At 35.6% G+C, this 22,869-nt stretch overlaps 5 protein-coding genes across 6 annotated transcripts; 3 read left to right on the top strand and 2 right to left on the bottom strand.

The window, feature by feature from the left end:
* The first annotated feature begins 584 nt into the window (after positions 1-584).
* Positions 585-2,629, top strand: LOC116293625 (CD151 antigen-like). Its single transcript, XM_089033213.1, has one exon. The coding sequence runs from the start codon at positions 585-587 to the stop codon at positions 1,242-1,244; it is 660 nt and encodes a 219-aa protein (XP_088889339.1). The 3' UTR covers positions 1,245-2,629.
* On the bottom strand, positions 1,815-10,140 carry LOC116293624 (cell cycle checkpoint control protein RAD9A). 2 transcript variants are annotated; one of them, XM_031701077.2, is made up of 17 exons: positions 9,946-10,140; positions 9,786-9,856; positions 9,198-9,347; positions 8,801-8,915; positions 8,327-8,426; positions 7,530-7,636; positions 7,183-7,289; positions 6,727-6,791; positions 6,304-6,438; positions 5,393-5,635; positions 4,481-4,539; positions 4,314-4,383; positions 4,003-4,049; positions 3,571-3,599; positions 2,857-3,012; positions 2,497-2,541; positions 1,815-2,109 (listed from the first exon to the last, which is right to left on the bottom strand). In XM_031701077.2, exons 1-17 carry the CDS (start codon positions 9,977-9,979, stop codon positions 2,056-2,058), a joined length of 1,587 nt encoding a protein of 528 aa, XP_031556937.1. In that variant the 5' UTR covers positions 9,980-10,140; the 3' UTR covers positions 1,815-2,055. The 2 variants fall into 2 exon arrangements, with proteins under 2 accessions (XP_031556937.1, XP_031556936.1); XM_031701076.2 differs by having other exon boundaries at positions 1,817-2,112.
* Positions 10,141-10,430: 290 nt separating this feature from the next.
* Positions 10,431-11,939, top strand: LOC116293615 (uncharacterized). The gene is made up of 3 exons (XM_031701068.1): positions 10,431-10,771; positions 10,926-11,038; positions 11,595-11,939. The coding sequence occupies exons 1-3, from the start codon at positions 10,594-10,596 to the stop codon at positions 11,820-11,822; spliced, it is 519 nt and encodes a 172-aa protein (XP_031556928.1). The 5' UTR covers positions 10,431-10,593; the 3' UTR covers positions 11,823-11,939.
* Positions 11,940-12,158: 219 nt separating this feature from the next.
* Positions 12,159-19,011, bottom strand: LOC116293614 (extracellular signal-regulated kinase 2). Its single transcript, XM_031701066.2, has 14 exons — positions 18,869-19,011; positions 18,657-18,755; positions 18,500-18,529; positions 18,251-18,341; positions 17,120-17,193; positions 16,502-16,558; positions 16,372-16,410; positions 16,101-16,225; positions 15,964-16,022; positions 15,233-15,313; positions 14,650-14,948; positions 13,925-14,272; positions 13,549-13,677; positions 12,159-13,163 (listed from the first exon to the last, which is right to left on the bottom strand). The coding sequence occupies exons 1-14, from the start codon at positions 18,932-18,934 to the stop codon at positions 13,005-13,007; spliced, it is 1,656 nt and encodes a 551-aa protein (XP_031556926.2). The 5' UTR covers positions 18,935-19,011; the 3' UTR covers positions 12,159-13,004.
* A 1,017-nt stretch (positions 19,012-20,028) lies between these two features.
* Positions 20,029-22,018, top strand: LOC116293618 (uncharacterized). The gene is made up of 3 exons (XM_031701071.1): positions 20,029-20,245; positions 20,327-20,478; positions 21,157-22,018. Exons 1-3 carry the CDS (start codon positions 20,218-20,220, stop codon positions 21,859-21,861), a joined length of 885 nt encoding a protein of 294 aa, XP_031556931.1. The 5' UTR covers positions 20,029-20,217; the 3' UTR covers positions 21,862-22,018.
* The last annotated feature ends 851 nt before the right edge of the window (positions 22,019-22,869 follow it).

The following is a 22,869-nucleotide window of genomic DNA, read 5'->3' as shown; positions in this document are numbered from 1 at the left end:
TTTTTCTAACACTTTTCTCGTGTTCTGCCAATCCCCGCGTGCGTTTTAGGCCCCGTCTGCACATATCCGGAAATGTTTGTATCCGCAAATTTTTTTTTGCGGATACGGGTTGCGTCCACACGTGTCCGGAAATTTTTGTATCCGTATCCGGAAATTCTACGAAAACGGACAGTGTGGACGGTGAAAACGATTCGAATACGCTGCGTGTGGACGCAAAAATTTTCGTATCCGAAAAAAAAAAAAAAAAAAAAAATTGCGGATACAAAAATTTCCGGATACGTGTGGACGGGGCCTTAAATGCACACCGCAAGAAAAAGATTTTTTTTTTTTTGTTTCTTTACAAATTACAAAACGAATGGCGAAATAGAAAGTGCATGCGTGTGCTATACTATGTGCTAAAGCACGCACTCAACCAATCACAACGCTAGAATTAGTAAGATATATTTTATAAGGTATTATATGTCCACATGAGTTTAATAAATAAGCAATTATCTCGTGATGTCATTGAATGATTGCCACATTCTGATTTTCAGCAAAGAGTAAGTACACCGCGTTTACAAATAGCGACCAAAATTTCCTTTAACATGAGATCTCGAATAAGTGATGGATCTATGGTTTGTTTTAAATATTTCCTATTTTTCTCGAATTTTTTGGGGTGGCTAAGTGGACTTAGTCTCACAATTATTGGTGGTCTTGGCGAATTACTTTATGGTGACGTGAATGACATTACTCGAACTAGTTTCACAAGTGCTTCTGCTATTATTATCACTGTTGGTTTGGTCATTGCTATTCTGGGATTTACTGGGTGTTATGGCTCAATAAGAGAGAGCTATGGCGCTCTCAAGTTCTTTTCTTACGCGCTAGCCATTATTATCGTTATTGAAGTCGCTCTTGGTTTGTGGGTTTACTATGTTCATGTAAGAGTTTTCACAGTCCTGCAGGAATTTTCAAGCGAAATTATAAGTAAATACGAAATGGATAAATACGCAGAAGAACTCATTGATGAAGTCCAAAAGAAGTACGATTGTTGTGGAGCGGAACGCTACAAGGACTGGTTCAATTCCGAATGGAACAAAAGCAAGCAGAATTCAAGTACGATCTGGGTTAATAACGTACCACGCTCCTGTTGTTTAGCTAACACCACGCATTTAGGAACTTGTGGAGACAACCTCGATACAGCCTCCAAGCCTGCACATCTCTACGTCTACCAGCAGGGTTGCTTTCAGTACATCAAGGCTTGTTAAAACACACTGGAGTTGTTATCTCTATAGGAGCAGTGATTATTACTCTTCAAGTCATGGCTTTGTTGTTGGCTTGTTGTTTGACAAGAGCAATCAAGGTTGCTTTCGAAAGAGAGTTCAGAGGTTATGCTAATCTTGTCTTGTAAATGGCGGCCTTTCAATCTTCTTTTCTGTCTGAACTATTTTCTTTTCTCTTTTTCTCTGACTACAACAAAGCAGAGGCAAGTCCAGAACGATTTCAAGGGGGGTGACTGCATCACATAGCGTCCTTTTTAGGTCTTACCTTATTTTTTATTTTTATTATTTTTCAACTTGAAAGAGGGGTGACTTCAAATTCACCCCCTGGATCCGCCCTCGCCTTGTTAAAGGTTTGATCGGTGTTCAAAATACATTCATTATTTTTATGCTATCTATTTTGATACTTCTATCAGTTACGAATGAAAGACACCGTCAGAAGGACTGAGAAGGCAAAACCCATGTCATTTTAGGAACCTGGACAAGGATTCATTTATACTAAAATAATTTCACGATAATACAATAGTTTTTTATAAAGCTCAATTGCAATGTATATTTTGTACCTTACGATAAAACTAGTACAACCTTTGAAGAAATACTGCAAACATGCAGAATCGTGCAAGAACCTAGATAACTTTTTTTTCTAGTTAACCTTTTTCACCTCAAAATGTAATATTGTCCTATATTACATCACATACCATTGATTGAGTATTACTGCTTTGTTTTCAAGCAAGGCTCGGCAACATACATTAATAGCATTGATATAAAGTATACACTTGACATAAGATTCTTAGACAAATTAGTCGGAATCTTCATCATCAGTATCAGCAGCAAGAACTGGAGCCTTGGGGATCTCCTGGCAAAATGCAAGCATTAAAAACTCTTGTTCATATTGGGGATTCTCAGGGATGGATCCAGGAATTTGAGAAGGGAGGGGGGGCATAAAAATTCAGCATTAGACAAATCTCATCACTGACTGATTGAAACCAGATGAGGTAAGCCAGAGTGCAGAGCTCCAGTTAAATTCTTAAAATATCATTTCCAGAAATACTTTCCTGTGTTCTGGGGATATTTTGGAAAAAAAAGAAGGTAAAAAAAAAGGAACCCCAAACTAAAAGGCGGCCTCGGCCTCAGCCTCATCACCATTATCCCCCTTATATCCATCCCTGATGATGCTTTGTTACTCTTCCCTATTAATAACTCATGATTATATATGACTTTTTAAAAAAAGTTGTGTTACCTGCAAATGGCTTTCTGAATGAGTTCCAAAGAACATAGACTTGAACTGAAAATTAAAGCCATAAAAATACTTAAAACCAGCTATCTCAGATGTATTCAAAACTCATGAGGCTAATACAGGAAGTAAAATAGTACTTGATGGTGTTAATGTAGTACTATCTTAGTTCTTTTAAAAACACTTATTTCAAATACTACTTAGGCTTGTGCTATGCACTCATAGTATTAAAGCTACGTTCATCAAATGCACATGGTATTTTTCATTAATTCTCCTTGAATCTCTGTCTTCTTCATAACGGAACTCAAACCACCAAAATTTTTCAGATAATTTGAATCATTTCATTACATTTTTTACTATACCCACCTTTTTACTTGGTGGTGTACCAGGAACAAAGTCATAATCATCATCATCCAACGTTGCACAGCTGTCATCAGCAGACTGATGCTTCTTGGATTGACTAATCATTTTTTTTCCAAACTGTGGACTTTTTTGACTTGAGAAGCTATTTCCCAATGAGGGCTGCACAAAAGACAAAAAATTAGGCCTAGGGCAAACGTCGAACTTTCCATGCACCGAACTTAATTACATCAAAGATTGCTGCCTCATTATCACCTGATATCCATTGTTTTTAATGAGGTGTATGGAAAGTTTGACGTTTGCCCTAGGCTTTAGTCTTTTTCCCTCAGTTAAAAATGTGAGCTATTACCTCCTTCCTGACAACTAAAAGGTAAAGGCAAGGGTAATTTATTTTACTTCGATAATGTGGAAAGTGGACTTGCCCAATTTTCCCAAGCCAAAAATAAGGTGTTCTAAGGTGCACTCTTTACCCCCTCAGACTATCAGTGCTCCTTATTACAGTTATTTAAAGCTACACAGAACAGAGAGAAGTCAAAACCGATGTGGAGATACTGAGAAACAGTGGAAGGGGTAAAATAAGAGTTAAACAGTGGGTTGATGTTATATAATTCTTGGACTTATTTCTTATTCCAAAATTAAGTTAAGTATTAAGTTTGAGTAGAAGTATTAAACAACATTTATTTAAAAAATACTTTTCTATAATCATTTTTCTGTACTTACCATATCCACGTTATTTAAAAAAGAAACATCTGAAGCACAAAAACAATAACATATTTAATTACTATTTAGTTAGGATAGTACACACACACTGATTGGTCGAAAACTGTGCTTTATCAGTGAACGGAGCACAGTGCTGATGCCATCCGCTCACATGAAGTGCTGCTAGATCCTTTGACCATCTTTCTTTTTGCGTAAATAAATTCAATGCCGAAAAAAATAGTAACTATGTAATAAGATGAATAAAACAGCTTTTTCTGTGCTCTGTTCAATAATAAAGCACTTAGGAAGTGTGGTAAGCACTCACTTCTTTCCTGCTTACATCACTTCCTTCGCACTTTATTAAAAGCTGTTTTATTTGTCAATTAAATGAATTTATCTTGACAAGTTTACATCTATCACATGCATTTCATTAGCTAAGTATATAACACTTACCATTTATACTGCTTGGTGGAGTCTGGATAGGGTTTGCACTGACATTTCTTTGGTTTAATTAAAGAATTTTTATCATGATCATCACCATTACAATGATCATCACCATAACAATCTTAATCATCATCATCATCCCCATCATCATCTTCATTCTAATCATCATCACCACCATCATCATCATTCCCATTCCCATTCCCATCATCACCATCACTATCATTATTTTTATTAATACTACTATTATTAAATGGTTCTGTCATCTAGGATTTTTAATTTGCGTCAAAAACAAGAATATTAAAGCAAGCAAGCAAGGATACAGTCCCATCATTGATTTTTCCTGGCTTGTTTTAGGAATTTTCGATAACTTTTTGTTTATGCCCATAACATCTAGAAAAAAACATTTTCATTTGTTAATGCCCCAATTTTTCATTCATTTATAAATTTCTATTTTTCTAAATTTCATTTAACTGTGAATAACATGTACCTTGACCTTGACGTACTGCCCCCTCCTTCTTAGCTTTACTAAGACTTACACTGGAATATCTAAAGATGACAAAAGGGCAGTTAACACTCACTAAGTTGGTAAAACAACTTCATTTAAAATTTAATTTCCAGTTCTATATCCTAAAAATTGTGTGTTCTGATTGGCTGTGTGAGTGTTATTTTCTACCTCTGACCTTTGTCCTGTATCCTACCTGATTGTGTACTCCCAAAAAATATCCATACCCCAACGAGGGAGGAAATTTCTAAAATGTACCCCCCTTTCCCCAGGAACTTCCCATTTTCTTCCATACAAACTCTGTAATTTTGTTCTTTCTCTGATCCCCCTCCCCTACAGAATTTCCAATTTTTTTCCTGGGTGGGGTATGAATTTTTTCTGGAACTACACATTGCTAAATAACAACCACAACAAGAAATAATTGGTAATAAAGATACTTGTTGTGAAATAAAGAAATGAATGAATGAATAAATAAATAAATAAACAAACAATCAATCAAACAAATGAACAAATGAATGAATGAATAAATAAATAATAATAAAAAATAGATAAAAAGTAAATGGGAAAAAAATAAGTTGTGTCATTCCCTTGAGAATAAGATTCTTTGTTTAAGTTGTATCCATATGTCTTCTCATATGCAACTGTTAATCAAAGAAACGATACTCTAGGGAATGACACAAGGTCTCAAATGGAAAAACAAGTTTGAGCTTGCCTGAGCTGAGGAGGTCTATAATGTACAGGGCCCCTTTGTATACCAGCTTTTGAATGGGTCACCCTGGCTAAATAAAGGTTTCAAAACCATATTGTGCAAAGCATTTAAATGTCCAGCCGCTTATGAATTTAAAGTTAACATTCCCTGTTGGTATTAATGGCTGTGTAAAATTCAGGTGGCTGTACCTTTTACTACCAAATGGTAATTCCTCTGGTTCAGCCTCCTCAAGATTTGGTATCACCAATTCGTTCATTTCCTCATCAGCCATATCATCGTCGTCATCATTATGGTCCCCATGTTGCCTGGCAACATCATTTTCAGCCTCCTTGTCATGTATAACATTGGTTTTGGGTTGTTTTGAAGCAAGAGAATTTGATTCATTTGCTATAAGTTTCCCATTTGGAATTCTGGGATTCTGAGAGGACTTCCTAAAATGAAGAAGAATGGAGAATGGAATTAACGTATGACAAAAAAAATAATATCAAAACGAATACATATATGAAATATGGAAATATGAGCAGGGGTCGCGGAGCATCCTAAAAAAAGGGGGGCTTAGATTGGAAATTATGAGAGACTAGTATGGGAAAAACTGGGGGGCTTAGATTGGAAATTATAAGTATGGGAAAAGGTAAAAGTGAGGTGGTGGGGGAGGGGAGGGGATTTGTAGCCTCCCCAGCCTCACCCCCTTTGCTGTCGCTGATGAGTAATCCAGTTCAATAAAAGTGCAATAAGTTTAAAAGAAGTTGTAACTTCTTTACTTAGTCATGTGTGCAGTTTGAAGGGCCAATAGTTAGGCTAAACAACTTTTATACATACGTACATGGGAACATTAAACGCTATTTTCATTTTGCTTAATGAAGTGATCAAAACCTTTGGTTCAATATTCTCAGTATCAGAGCTACTAATTTAGATTTAGCTAATCTTATCTAATTTTGACTGATTTACAAAAACTTTGAAGTAAAGCATATAACAATGCTACTGATGAATGGTTTTTGGATTGAGTGAAGGAGTAAATATATTTTACCATTCAACTATTGCCTTCAGGTAGAATCAATACTGAGAATACAAAATCAGGGTTTACATGCTTTTTAATTACTTGTTGGAGGTTAATGATTTAGCTGTAGTTGATGTTTGAGAGGACTGAGAAGATGACGGCAATTCATCCACAAGAGTAGCAAGAACAAAGTCTGCTTCATATGTGGAGTCAGCATCCATACTGAACACTATGGGCCTGCAAAACCCAAAAAAAAGCTTTAAAAATGTTTATAATTTGCTGCCAGGAAATTCTTTTATTTTGTTGTTGTTGGAAATATTCAGTAGTATGTCAGTAGTGATACCAGAAAATATCAAATGAATCAGAGGAAAAACAAAATTAAAAAATTTGTATGGAAGATAACTGGAAATTCCAGAGGGGTGGGGTGGGGGACCTTTCTCTAAAAAAATTGCTCCATTGTGGGGTTATGGATTTACTTTTCTGGAACCACACTTCTTAATTAATGTGATTATGAATGTCACTTACTTTCCACCAGTTTCAAAATGAATGTTTATTGGTTGCCCTGAATATTCTCCAAAAGCTAAAATTGCCTTGAGTAAAAAAAGAGAGAAAGAAAGATTTAGTTTCAAAGCTTTTGAAAAACACTTATGTACAATTACAAAGACAGGTTTTGACTATGAGGGAGGCTCAGGATTATCACTTGAGCCTTCTTGAATGAATCTCACTGGCTTTGACTAGCTTGAAACTAACACCCTCTTTGCTTACTTGGTTGGGTCTTGGGCTTTAGTGCTGGAGGATGTGGTTCAAGTCCCAGCCAGACCAACCCTCAGGGTCTTAAAATAACTAATATCTACAAAATGGCTAGACTTTTAAGCGTCTTGGTTGACCACTTTAAATGACAGCCCTTCTCTCCACACTTAGAGCTAATATATGCACTTTAAGGATCACCTTCTTGCAATAGAAAAACTCAAACATTCATACCCTGAGTTCTTTGAGACAAAATGTCACATCAGTGTCTACTCCTATCTGATAGTTATTAAATTCGTCTGGACTGAGACTGGTCTGAGTATGGATAACTTTATTGGGATCTATAAGAAAATTTGTCAAAGTGTAGTAACAATTATGCAACCAAAGATCTTGAACGTTTAGAATAACAGCAATGACAAAAATCTAATTTGCATCAGGGATTGCCTAGTAAAACTGGAGGCTAAAACTGGATGAGAAGGAGACTACAATAACGACAAAATATGAGTGAAAATAACAACAGCAACAGCAGCAAATACAATAAAAGGAAGATGTTTTTATTTTAGAATATTTAAGTTAAGTACCTGGTTCATCATCAGTATAATTCTTAAACCTAATTACTTCAGGTGTAACTGTTAACGATAGCTCCTCTTGGTTGTTTGGAAAGTTAGAGACTGTGTCCATGAGTACTCTACAGAAAAATATTGATAAAATATTAAAAAAACAATGACAACTAAATGAAAAAAAATTAAGGGATGGACATCAAAAGTAATTAGAAAAAAATGAAAATGAAAAAAATAAGCATCTTGAATTGCAACTGACAGTAATTCCAGATGTCATTACCAAATCTTGGGTATCTTATTTTCTGACAAATGCCCTAAGAGGTACCAGCTTACTCTCTGATGGTGACACCCTAAGTGATACCAAATCTCAGCTCTGGAGCCCTGAAAGGGCTGATATGACAAGCATCCCTATTAATTTACAACTGGAGTCCTATTGCCCACCCCGCCTCAAAAAGTGAAGGAACTATCTCCCCCCCAATTGAAAGAACTATCAGTAATCAATTTAAATCACACCCTAAACTATGTGTTTGATGTTAATAATAATAATGATATGGTCCACAATGGAAGATATCTTCCAATATTGATAAAATGCATGAACAGTGTCCCAAATGTTCCGTCAACCAAATTCCGGCCATTTGACAGTCGAAAGACATGTCCACTCAGAGCTCTCAACTTTCTTAATGGTTGAACATCAATTGAACACAGCTGACAGGGTATCCGTTGTGCTGTTCTTGTATTTTACCTTAACAACATACTTTGGTTGGAACAGTAATGATAAAAAGGTAAATTATGCACAGTGAAAAGATGAAAAAACTTACTTTGGCTGGGTTGTTATAAAGTTAGGACACAGATCTTTGGTGAACACTGCTTGAAGCGTCTCACATTCCTGGAATGTTAGATTGTGGGTTTTGGTAATTCCTGGTAAGAAAATATTTAATACAATAGTTATTGTCATCCTTATAACTGTCCTTTACGTCAATCATTAGACTGCATCACTGTCACTAACATGGGGAGGGGGCACGTGCACCCCTAAAAGTATGCTTTCGGCACCATAATTTAATTAATTCATGTGGTATTCCTGTGGATTTTGCTGGAAAATGGTACATTGCCTCCCTGCAGTTGAGACCTTGGTATGCCCCCGGATTACTAGCACGTCATAATCTTCATCAGATATACTCAATTGCAAAATCATTGTATCTTGAAGTCTCAGCTTCTATGTTCAAATGTTCAATGTCTTGAACCTGGCAATGATTTTGAAATTGAGTGTGTACCAGGAGAATAGCGCATCTTACCATGTTTGCAGAAAAGTAAGAAAACGAGTCTGGCTTTGGAAACGTTGAGATCAATTCTGCACCTATCTACTGATTTTTCAATAGTATTCATTGACTTGAATGCTGATAGACATGACTGAAAGTAAAAACAATAATAATGATGATGATGATGATGATGATAATGATAATAATAATGAAGGCTTAATGATGATATATCTAGAGAGTACCTCTACATTCATCATAAATTCAATAGTCTGTTAATTCCTATGCAGATACCAACTATATATCTGCAGTTTTCTCTTCTCTGCCACCAGGATACGAATGTCAACATGTCTTTCCCTTCTCTACCTCCCAGCTTCCTGATGCCAATTTAAACATATCCTTCCTATGATCCTTCCCCCAGAATGCTGATGCTAACCTTCATAGCAATTTTACACTTGAGCATATCTTCAGCTTGTGATTCATCTGTCAAGTCTTTGCTACCATCATCATAGCTCAAAAAGAAGCTGGAATGGAACTTAAAACAGGCATATGCTGACCTTGAGAGGTTGACAGTCCTGAGTGCAAGCTGTTGAAAGATATGAAGGCCAAAATATTTGAGTTGGAAACGGTAAGATAAATAAATAAATTATAGACCCTTTGCCAAAATGGCAATCGAAAATTTAAATGAGTTAAAGTTAAAGACCAGCACTTGAGAGAGAGCACCTTTACACTTTTCCTCATGGACTGCAGAGTATAATTTTGATTGGGGTGTTAAATCTGTGGGGACCTGGGTAGTTCCAGACTACCCCCTCAACCCCCGAAAATCTTAAAACCAGGGCTGAAAAAGTGGGGTGCTAATTATGTAAAGCCAGCTCCCCAGCTCTCCACCTACGCAGCCCAAGATACTACCACTTTGATGAGAAGTTTTTTGAGTAAAATAAGCAAACATTTTCTGCAGCAAATGGACACTTAGTCCAACATAAAATTATAAAAAATTGTAGACACATTTCATTTAGAAACTTACTCCATCTGGCAAGGCTTCCAAGTACAATTCTTCTCCAATTTTTGATAAACAATGAATTGCTTTGGCGAACACTGTGAATGTTATAATCAAATTATTCCGTGAATAAGCTTATGTCAAGAAAAGTAAGCTTCAACTTAAAATTTGTACAACTTTGTCTCACGTTTTAGAGATCTTCCAGGAACAACACAGCGCATCTTTCACATGTTGTTATTTAACATCGTCTTGAATTATCGACAAGGTTATGTGGATAAACATGTCGTTTTATAGCGATAATTTGTCGGGAATGTGAACGTACTTTCACATCCTGTTTTATCTTCTTTTTCCGACTCAAATTAAATGGCGCCAAAAACATAAGTATCACGGGCTCAAAAAGTGAAACGAGCCAGCGGTCGTGGGTAAAATTGGGGTCGGAAAGATCCCAAAATTTGCTTAAAAAATGTAATTTGGTTTCTTATTCGCTGGTGAAAGAAGACACTACTTTGACCTCAAATGCAGAAAAAATATCAGAATAAATAAAGGTTTATTTTTTGTATTTTATTATTTATCTAAATTGGGCTTCCTGTGATAAATTATCAATCTTTCAGAGTCTTATGGTTTTCCTGTGGCTCGGTTGGGAACGCCTGTTGGATTTTGCTGTGAGGATTTTCTTCAGCTTCTTTTATCGAGAATTCTGACCGATACTATATATTTTTCTGTTTACTTGCAGTGTTACAATCAAGGTAATAGCCTTCTTGATCAATGAAGAAAGATAAATTGGTTCTTATCAATGTCTTAAGCTAATATATTGAAGTGATTGCCTGATGTCCTGATGTCGACAAGTGCATCTGGCTGGATGGAGCCCGTGCTGCTTGCCTTTGAGGTAGAAAATAATGTCAAAAATCGTAGGATATTCAGAACGGTATCTAGGGAGATATGTGGTGAATCTATGGAGCCATCTGAAGGAGGCATCGTCTTGTTTGGTACAATTCAACACAACAGTTTGAAAGGTACGTAAGGTTCGTAGATTGATGAGCTTGTTGGATTCATTACGAAACCATGTTTAGGAAATTAAATATGTTATGGGAGTGAATGAATTAATAGTCCATAAATGAATTAACAAATAAGCATAGACAATGTAATAAAATTGTTTCTTTTCCTTAGATGGAGTGGTTTCTGTAGCAAGTGGAAAAAATGCAAACTCTAATGTATTTGACCCAAACGATAGATCCTTTTACCACTGGTTGGATTTTTTGTTTGTCAATAAAGATTTTCAGGTAAGTCCTTAATACTAACATCAGTCAACAGCTGGGTGCATGCTCTGGATGTCATTGGGGTCTTTTCGCATGCCAAATGATCCTAATCCCATACTATCCTCAGCCACTTTGAAGCAGAACACTAACACTCCAGCATCATGAGAATGTTATCAGTACTGTTTTGGTCAAGTGAGTTGTATATGGGAAGCACAGGTGGCTTAGCCATGTTTGAGTCCTGACGAGCTAGATGTTGTATGTGAGGAGTTGAGTTGTTTGTTGGTTCTCTCCTGTGCTTCAAGGGTTTTCCAGGTTGTTCGGCTTTCCTCCCTATGCAAAAATCAACTTCTAAATTCCAATTGGAATCCAGTGGAAGAAGAGCAACTCTGTGGAATCCACTGTTAATCCCATTATTATTATTATTATTATATATATATCTGTTCCACACACACTGGTCAGTTTAAGCAAAAGATTGGGATGTAGGATGCTAAAATTTATATTCATAATATTATTTATAACAATGTACCCATGCTCCTTCCACTTACAAAATCATCTAAAAATGCTGTTTTTTCAATTTTAGCAAAATGGCTATGGATCAATCATGGTGCAGCATTTGGAACAAAAGTTGAGAGCTAAACTAAAAAGACCAATAAGGCTGAAAAGTGCTGAAAAGGCAAAAGGGTTCTTTCAAAAACTAGGCTATGAGCCAATAGGAGAACCAATCAGAAATGTTGATCCAGGATGTCATTTATTTAGATGCCTTCAGCTTATGGAGAAGTTTAATAATGAGTTCATTAGGAAGGTTTAATCACAAACCATCATGTTCATTATTTTCTTCGGTATTTTTAAGGAAGGTACATTTTATATTAGGGGATGGCTGGGGCTTTATAGGGTAGAAGGGTCATAAGTAAAAATTTCAAATTTTTGTGGAGGGTCAAATTTTCTTATTTCACCAAAAGCTGTTTCCTTGTTGAATTAATAGGAGGGAATTTATTTTATTTATTTTCAACAAACTCAACTCGACCACAGGGCTCGAACCAGAGACCCAACCCATTGGACTCACAGCAGTGAAAGACGACGTATTAGCAGCATATGCCAACCATATATATTAATATAGCATTACTACTAAATATACACTGCAAAGTAGTGTTGATTAGCTTTTATTTTCATCTGCATGTAGGCAAACTATAATATTTACAATAAAGAAATCTAAAATCTCTTTGCTAAGATTTAAATTATTTATAAAAATGCAATAATATAATATTTCCTAATCCTAAATAATAATACACTTGGTCTTGATATTTCACTACCCTCGTATGCAGACGTGTATTATAGGAGGCTAATGAATCGTTCTTACAATGAATTGTTCTGACAGCTGACCAATGAAACATGCAAATTCACATAGACTCTGAAAAAATTCACTTTTATGGCTGCCAAAAGGCCAAGGTTGAAATCTCAAAATTCAGATTTGATTGTCAGGCTCTAGTCGTATGGTACTTATCATGTATGGTACAAACATAAGGATCATCAAATACATTTGATATTCACAAGTTATAAAAAGCTATTCCTAAAGTTCAAGAAACTTCTGGATGTACTTCCTATCTAGCTAGCTATGACTTGCAAAGTTGTTGTACTTGAAGACTAGGTTTTATTGATGTATATTTAAAACATATTTATAATACAAAAGTTTGTCTCTAATCTATATAATATTGTACCCTGTACAGCATTTTTTTTCTCATGATAGGAACATTTCCTTGATAGAAAATTAAATAGTACAAGCTAATTAGTTTGATAAAAGTTTTGTATATTTATAGTATACTCAGCAGCAATTCGAGGTGCAGTCATAAATGGCCATTGCCTTGGGACTGTCCTTACTTCTGAACTTGCCGCTGCTCCAAAATAAAATCACCAAAGCTGAATACCTAGCCATGGAATACTTTAAATAATTTCCTAACTACCAATATTTAATTTATCAATAATTATAAAACATTTAAAATATCCTTGAATGCAAAGCATGCAAAGAACTTTTTGAAATAACACCATGTGTTTGAGTGTAGCTTCCAAATGTTGATTGTTGGATTGGGTTTTGGACTTGTTTTCTTGTTGGTCTGTAGGGTGGTTTGGCTGAAGATGGTCTTTGTGCAGGAATCTGAAATTGGATGCCATTATAAGAATGTTAACTTGGAAGCACTAAACTAGATATTACATGTAACGAGAAGACTAAGGAATTTTTTATGTTGGATGGATGTTAAGTCAAGTTTCTCTTGGGCTCTGACATAATGTTTTCCCATTTCAGATCTCATGCCATTTTCTAGAGTATCATTTCTTTGTTTAAGGTTTGTGTTCGGTTGCACATGAGAAGACACATGAATATGGATACAGCTCAAACAAAGAATCTTGTTCTCAAGGGAATGACACATGGTCTGAAATGGGAAAACATTACCCCAAGCCGAAGAGGTCTATTAATGAGTTTCTGAAGTAAAACTAATATATTCATGGAGCTAAAAAATGACGTTTAGTAAACTGATACATACCAAGCGAGCACTGGTAATGTGAAGGCCATCAGTGCTGCTTGCTCTTGTAATTATAGTATTCCTCGGCTTAATCTGTGCTGAGATTGGTCTAGACCTTCCTGCTGCTTGAGGCTTAGAACCAGACATTACCTATGTGGTAAAAAAAGACATTTTTATTAACGATGTAATAAACAAATGAGTTGGTGCATTGACCTTTTCTGAGTTTGATATAAACATGATACATTGTGGTCTAGCTTGAGTACAAATATCTTTTGTTTATCACACCTTTTAAAGTGTTATTTGTACCAAAGCTAGACCACAATGCTATCTCTTTATCGAACTCAGAAAAGGTTTTAAATGAAAAATGTAGAGCATAACATTACAGTCACACACTTACATTATCATTTTCAAGGCTGTATCTTCTAACATGTAGATTCCTTGATGTTGCTCTTGGGGGTGTTGTAGACGTAGTTCTACCAAATGCAACTATTTTACTAGGTTCTTGTTTAGCTGGTGGTGACTTCATTGCTTGACTACTTACATCTGTATTATTGTGAGCAGCTGCAATGTTTGCGGCTTGGTTCTCTACTGGTTTAAGTGGTTCACTCGCTCTACAGGGTGCTTGTTCTTTTTGTGACTTGGCAGCATTTGCTGCAGCTTGAGTTACCTGTCTTTGTTCTTTCAACTCCTTCTGAAGCAATTCTCTTCTTTGTCTTCTAATGTTTGTCTTTTTCTGCACAATGCTCTGTTGTACATAACACATAAAGATTAAACTAGTTAGTTTCCTTAACTTTTGTCAGCTGGAAACATTAAACAAACTTGATCCCATACATGAAGCAACTCTGTACACCTTAGTATCCAATTGATTATTCATAAATAATAGCTTAGAACCATTGAAAATTGATTTGTCTCAAATGTCAAATTATAACTTGACATTATAACTGGAATTTCAAATTTCGAATGAAGTTCAAATTTTAAGCCTCTATAATATGGACACCGATGGACCAAAAAAGGTGTCTGGCATAAAGGTGTGCTTAGATAGTACAGCTTAATACAGGAGTCGGGTCTATGAAAAAGAGAGAATTTCTTGGGCCATAAATTTGCAGATTCATGTTTGTGTACCTCATAAAGCTTAATTCTGTATTCCTCAACACTGAGTTGCACATCATCATCCAATGGGGGAACAATGTCATAATCAAGTGATGGTTCCTCATCTGGGTTATGAAATTTAGCTACATAAGGATGAGACAGAGCTTGTTCTGCTGTCAATCGTTTGTCTGGATTGAAATGTAACAAACGTTTAAGAAGATCGATTGCATCTGGAGGAGTTGTTGGAAGCAAGTCTTCTAAACTCTTCTTTGGCTTACAAGCCATTCGGTCTAAGATAGAAGAACTGTAATGGGACTTGATACTATCCACATCTGGAAAATAAATGCACATCAAAAATATTAGATAAAAACTGCTAGTCTGCAGTCACCAATCAGGATTACAAGCCAAAGTAGCTTTAGCTCAGTTATATCTCATTTCTGGCTTAACATCACTGGTCAAAAGTAAGGATCGATAAATATAAACAATTGATGGTAATTTGGTGTTAGGAAACCTGAAAATAGTCTTATACTTATCAAAGTCAGGTACTTGAAATGCATTGCAGCGCCAATTTTGTTAAGCTGGGTTTTTGTGCTGAGGGTCAAATATATATCCTTACCTTGTCTTGTTGGGGGTGAAATTGATGCCATAATCCTCTCGATCTGGTTTAAGGTAGAACTTCCAGGGAATAATGGTTTTCCTGCAATAATTGAGTTGATTACAACATAAGATACTCCTAATTTTCATAATTAGTATAATAAAAACTACATTAAAAAATACTAAGGATCATCATGTTCTGGCCAGTTTCCAGGCCAGAAAAACATGTCACGTTCAAGCATTTAGAAATTCTACAACTCCACCCACAAACAGCAAGTTTTTAGTTTGCATTACTTTTTCCATGTGCTGGCATTCTTTTGATGATTTTCTTTCTCACAATCATCATTAGAATGCTGACAAATTAGGATGCTGACACGTACAGAAAGAAATGCAGACTATAAAAGATTGACATTAATTTTACAGTGTTGACTACTATAACCGGGGCCACCTAGACAGCGAGAACCAATTATTGTTGAATAAAACGAAAAACTAATACATTCCAACTTTGGATAGTGGAGCTGCCAAAGATATATTTTTAATTCCCATGAGAAAATGGTGATGGCAATGAAGTTGTTTACGCGTAATATCAGTCTCAAATTACCATTCTCTTACAGTATAGGTTACTGATTGGCTAGACTACCTAAAGTTGGAATGCATTGTTTTCATTCTAGATTTCAATTGGTTCTCTTGTCTAAGTGGCCCTGGTTAGATTAATTGCACTGTGATAAGAATTGAACATCATTAAATACTTGCCAAGCAATAATTCTCCTAAAATGCATCCTATTGACCACATGTCTACTCCTTTAGTATATCTGAAAATAGACAAAGATCACAAAGTTAAAAAAAACAACTAATACCAGAAATCCCCTGGGATTGTTTGGCAAACATACCTAGTAGAAGCTAAGAGTATTTCAGGTGCGCGATACCATCTGGTTGCAACATAGTCAGTCAAACTGGGATCTCCTTGTTCTTGAGTTACATTTGTAACAGAACGTGCTAGTCCAAAATCACAAATCTGGAGAGTAAAAAAAAATGAAAATAAATACAAATTCACAAAATGTAATTTTGTTAACATGGAGAAGTTATGACATTTATTTTAATTGTACATGTCAAGGATATCCGTACACAAATTAACTTTCAAGTTCATACTTCATCACATACCTTAACAAAACATTCAGCATCTAGAAGTAGATTACTTGGCTATTAAAGAAAAACATATTTTTAGTAAAGAATGTTCAAGAATTTGGAATATATTACAAAAGAAAACATTAAAAAGGAGTTTTTATCTTACCTTCATATCTCTATGAATAACATTCCCAGAATGAAGAAATTTAATTGCTTTGAGAAGCTGAGGGGAAAAACAATTTATCAGCACAATCAGTCTAAAATAATTTTACATATTGATTTTTAATTTAATGCTTGGATAATGGAAGAAATATTTTTGGCCTCACTGTAAGAAAATATTCTTGCAGTTAAATGAAAGCTCTCAAGTTATAAGCCCATCTCATTGTAATGTGTGTTCATGGTGTTGATAGCAAAATTGAACAGAATGAATGAAAATGAATTTGAAAAGCCAGATCAAAAAATTTTTGCTTCATTTTTCATTGGGGGTGCTGCTGAAAAGCAACCAATCTACGGCTTTTAGCCTCCTCTGCAGGCAACTCTTAACTCTGTTCTCTATTACTGGGTACTGGGCCCAAGCAAGGAAAAATATCCCTCATTCCCTCCCCCCTCATGCTAGTTTTTGCTTCTTCATTTCCAGGCTCCTATAAAGGGAGAAAGGGAGAGAAACACAGGGAAATGCTTGCAGAGAGGATGCTACTACAGCTTTGTGCTTTCATCAATATTTCTTTTGTTTTAAACCTCTGATAAAATGCTCATAGTAGTATAATCTATCAGTAGTACCTACCTGATACATTATATATCGCTTGTGGATATCTTTAAGTATGTTTCCTTTCTTTATCACATTATGTAAATCAGTGTCTGTAGACAAAGTTATGTTAATTTTTATTTTAAACAGAGAAGACAAGTGTGAAAATAGACATACAAATAATGAAATGAAATACGTAATGAGAAGTGTTAAACAACAAACTCAAAAAACCTGATCTCAAGATGTGATTCAAAACCATGACCATTTTGTGTGGGCCTAGAAAAATTTTATACCCCACCATGGAGGAAATTTTAAAAAAGGTCCCTTACCCCTCTGGAATTTCCAATTTCCTTCCATATAAACCTTGTAATTTTGTTTTTCCTCTGACCCCCCCACCCCTTGAGAATTTCCAATTTCCTCCTAGTGGGCTATAAATATTTTCTTGAAACACACATTCTAGTCAGACGCTCTACCAATGAGCAACATGGTGAGCTAAGGTCAACTTTCTGATTCTTTTTCAATAATTAACACTTCTCATTATTTGCCTGACTTCATAAACATAGAACATAGAAGGTATTATATCTACCGCAAGTTTAAACAGCCTTTACACAACCTACAAGGCTACATCGATATTCCTAAAAAGGTCTTAGAATTTATTATCTTAGGTAGTTGCTTTAAAGCAGTATTTTAAATATTTTTATCGTACCAGCGGAACTACGAAATGAACGTTCTGGAAAAATGATGATACCTGATAATGACGTCACCTCTAACACAACAGTTAGAGATTGTTACGTAAATATATAGAGAAACAGACAATCCATTGAAATCAATTCCAACAGGTATATAACTTATTATGTCCAAAGTTTAATATCTCTAGTACCTTACAGGGCTAATTTTTTAAAAATATCATTAGTAGGCTTTTTTTTTATATTGCGAAATCTGTTATGTCCGGTTTATGTCCCTCAGGCACATGGTCACAAATCACGAATAGATATTTTAGAGTTAGAAAGCGAGTTCTTCATTGTCTCAGCCAATCAAAATATACACATTACGTATGGCACCTACACACAAACAGAAAATATTTCAATACGTAATGAAGCTTACCAGCTTAACTAGCCAAAAAATATTGAACGCTTCAAAAGTATTTTAAAGCAAAATTATCTCACTTACCCATATATTCAAAAACCAGATAAATGTCTTTGTCATTATCAGCTTTGATGACATTCATAAGTTTGACTACATTTTCGTGGTCGCCAAATTCCTAAAATATAAGCATATAAAAACATAAGCTTATTGGTTTATTTATAATGATGATTAGGAATCTGAATACAGTGTGTTACGCTCACAGCATTAGAATTTTACTTCGGCCTAATTCACAAATAAAATAATTTCTTTTAACGCAAATTTTATATTACTCACCTGAAGGAAACAGATTTCTCGAAAAGTTCTCTGCAATTCAAATAAAATAAGACTCAAATCGCGAAGAACGACAATGAATTATAAACAGAATATTTCGAAGACGCGGATCGGAAAAAACCACAAACTTTAGTGAATCAACTTGACAGATTTACCGTACCTGTGCGTCTGTTTGATTCCTAAATGCATCAAAAATCTTCTTAACGGCGACAACTTCGCCAGTTTTGCGATCTACAGCTTTCCAGACGATTCCATATGCCTAAAAACACAAACAAATTCGCTATATTGAGAACATTAAATATCGGTGAGTTGCTCAAAATGGCGGGTAAAAGTGTTATTGGTTTCGAAGAAGTATAATTTTTGTTAACTTACTCCTTTTCCCAGTCGTTTCTTAATTTCATATTTCTTGGTAATGTGACTGTCTATATCGGTACTCATAATACAGAATTGGATCAAAAAAATATAGACAATCACTGGTCCCTTTTCAGTGCTTTCAAATCGGACTCTGATCTCTCATAGCGTTCTCTTTGTGTTTTAAAAGCGGCATTCTGGTCTTTCTTGCTTCTGATTGGCTAAGCTGCTATATTTATAATAAATAGTTGGTATAGCAACGTGATCAGCTTCCTTAACCGTCACGCCATCCACGATACGTACGCAAACATAAAGCGTTACCTGCGTTACGTGTATCATTTCTCCTCAGTCTTCAACTGATACTAGCCCTGATCCCTGATGAAGGACTGAAACGTTGGCAAATATTCAGTATCTGCTTTAATCAATCCGTTAATTTTATCTTATTCAGCTTGAACTTACGATTTTAACTTAAAAGAGCGATGACGTAGGCATATAGCCATTTGGCTTGTCCCCTCTTGTCTACCGGCCTGGAATAGCCTGCGTTCAGCCGGTATAGTTTCTCTCGAAATAATATTATTAATAATATAAATAGCCTGGAACAGCCAGTTAATACATGTTTTGGAGCACAAAATTTTTTCAAAGGCAAGAAGTCAGTAGATAATGTCATTCATTGAAGCACACACCTGGCAGCTGCCAATATAAAGAAATGGGAACGAGGCCGGAAACTATGTCTATTTATAGCTTTCGTAAATGAAGGTAAAAAGTTGAAGATTCCTGGAACCAGAATCCCCGTTGATCCATCCTTTATCGCTATTTCATGCAGTGGACTCCCCCTCCTTTAGATTGTCGTTATTGGCTCGTTTCTCATTCTTTGGAAATAGAAGACTCAGAGATGTATACAAAATGTACTAGTAATCAAGGAATGTGTAGCGCAGTTTAGTGAATATAGATTTAAAATACATCGCTAAAAATTAACATTTATGTGGGGCCGAGAAACAAAGATATGCCCTTCCCCTTTTATAGTGCATGTACTTACATTCCCTTTAGAGATGCATTAAATTCCAGCCTTCTTGCTGAAACAGCCAATCAAAATTCACGTTTGCTTATCACGTGTTCGGTTCTGTTGGTATTTGAAGGCGCGACGCAACGTCATGCTCTCGTGTTACGCGGGGAAAGTTTTGAAGAGAATTTTGCATCGTTATCTTCGTTACGAACAGAGCTAAAATTTGATTTTAGAAAGGCTGATCTATCGAATAAAACTCCGCAAAATCCTACATACTAGTGATTCCGTCCTTAGAAAACCTTTTTTGTTCACAAAAAATATTCTTGTAAAGCTGCTCGCTTCTCATCACAAGTTGTAGGTTGCAAGAATGGCCGATACTCAACGTCAAACACCAGGTAACTTCTGTTTGGAAATAAAAAGGAAAAGCTTTTAAAAATCTGATCTCATAATCTATTGGTTCTGTTTTATTTTTATAGAAAAAATTCCGAGGCCGGTGGCATTTGAGATGTGGTTTAAACCAGTTGTCGAGAATGCTCGTCAGCCGAATTTTTCTCCACTAAGGGGAGATAAAAATGTCAGCAGAGAATATCTCAGCCGTAAACAACTTGAAGCTGAAATAAGAAAAAAGGTTTGTTATGTTTATTATGTTATCGCTTATGCATAACCAGGATATGATCCATATTATTCTTAATGTACAAATACGTCGGGAAAAAAATGAAATGATCACAAAATAGACAGCTGAAATAGTTATACTATTTGTATAGTTTATTTGTACTCTTCATATCGCAGTATTACTATAATCTTAAGTTTATTAATGTAAGATTAATAATAATAATAATATTGGATTAAACTGTGTTAGGTATTCAACATCTGGGTGTTGAATTGTCAGCAATTTTAAATCACACCCATATGAAATCCAAATTCTTTTCTGGGAGAGGCAATTAAGATTCAGTTGCTATATCTCTAGTCTTTGCTTTGTTGTTCCACAAACTCTGTATTTTAAGTATCTGGAGCCTTCATGAGGAGTAGCACCAAAGCTCTCTTATAAATATTTCTGCCTGAGGGCCAAGACAAAAAGGAAAAAGAGAGGGTGGTGCAAGGAAAGAAGAGGGCCAAATCAAAAAAGGGTGCTGCACATCAAGCAAAGTTCTAGGCAAGCAAAAATTGAGCATGCTGATTAACAGTGGGGCTCTCTAAATAAGTCATATCCTGTGACATTGAAAATACTGAAAAAGGGGAAAACAGTTCATGTGTTGAATGAATTTGGTTATCATTACATCATCTTTTGCCTTTTTTTATTTCTTAGAAACGTGACCTTCAAAAAAAAGCACGGTTGGCAGCCAGAAACCAGCACACCAAACATGTTAAGGCACTTGCAGACCTTCAAAGCAAGGTTGCTGAGGAAAAGCACAAGCAAAAGATGGAGATCTATGAAGAGAACAAAAATGCTCTTGACAAAGCCTTACAAGATCGTCTCACAGCAAAAGATGAACACATCAAGGAAGTGAAGGCTAACAATCAGGTGATGGTGGAGATACAGTCTAAAATTGCAGAAGAGAAGCTTAACCAGAAGATGATGCAAAGTCTTGTAAAGACCGAGTCAATGAGGAAAGCCCAGAGAGAGAAATTTGATGCCCAAAAGAAGAAGACAATGGAGGTGCTGCACAATGCTCAAGAGATAACAGAACAAAACTGCAAGATCACAGAAGAAAAGATCCAGAAAAAGATGGAGACCTCAATGGAGAACAGGAAGAGCTATCTTCAGAGCTTAAAGGAGCGTGTGCATGAGAAGAATTCAAATGTTGAGCAAAAAAGGAATACTCTGGATGAGATATTAAATCTGCAAAAAAAGATGCAAGAAGAAAATCACCAACAAAAGATGGAGAAGTATGGTTTGAATCGTGACGCCTTCTTTAAGAAAAGGAAAGAACAACTGGATGCACACTTCAAGCATGTAAAAAAAGTGAGCTCTTTGGCCAAGGAAAGAAAGATGAGATTACACCAAGGATAACAATGTCTTCAGTGAAGCAGTTGAAATCTCTCTATCCATTTATGTCACGTTACATTGAACTATTTTGATAGTTTTTCCATTGTTGAAGTGTATTTGCTTAGCATAGAAAGTGTTGGACTGTTTTCAGTCATACATTCCAATTGGTATTTATAGAATGCAAAACATTCTGTGTAGTTAAATGATTGTCTTAAAAATGGATTGGACATATTAAATTGAAAGTACATAAACCGTACTTTGATTAAATATTATTGATCTAAGTCCTGAATTTATTTTCATTGTATTATCAACAATTTTTCATATAAATTTGATAATTATATGTTATTCAACAAACTTTTTCACGTTTTGTATTTTCTTATGGTAGCCATTAGTTTCAATAGCCAATGTGCAGGAGCACGAATCTCTTGCACAAAGCATGATGGGAAACCAAGTACTTGCAGTGTACAGTTTTTCAGCTCCTCTAAAAATCCCTTTGACAATTTTTCCTTCATTTTTGATGAAACTGTATTTCAACAGACGAAAATAACCAATTTTTTTCTGATAATTATTGATTTCTACTTTCTATTGATTACTTTGTTTCCCATCATGCTTTGTGCTAGAGATTCATGCTTGTGCACATTGGCTTATTCCAGATTCTCTCAAAGGATGGTGCAGTGAATCTAGGACCTGTTACAATGAAGACTGAAGAAGACTAACACTCCTCCCCTGTCATTTCTCTTCTAAATACTGTAAACGTCTTAACCTTGGGTGTGAGGTTTTACTATTTCAGTCCACCTGTTATTCCTAGAGTATCACTTCTTTGCTTAACAGTTGTGCATGGGAATGTACTTGTCTGTGGGGGAAAATAGGTCTAAGGTAATTGGGGTGGATCTAAGAATGAAAAACGATATAAACAATGGAAAATAAGAAAGGGGCCATTCTTATGGAACAACTAATGGGGGGTAAGATTCGTTTTCTGGGTCAAAACCAAGCAAATCCCACTACCCCTCCCTTCTCTTCCCGTTAAAAATA

The sequence above is a fragment of the Actinia tenebrosa genome, unplaced genomic scaffold, assembly GCF_029948245.1.
Source record: "Actinia tenebrosa isolate PJP-AT-01 unplaced genomic scaffold, QUT_ActTen_1.0 PGA_scaffold1__47_contigs__length_23844297, whole genome shotgun sequence".
Classification (NCBI taxonomy): Eukaryota; Metazoa; Cnidaria; class Anthozoa; order Actiniaria; family Actiniidae; genus Actinia; species Actinia tenebrosa.
Note: the sequence above shows the minus strand (reverse complement) of the source record. Positions and strands in the feature narration are given on the sequence as shown.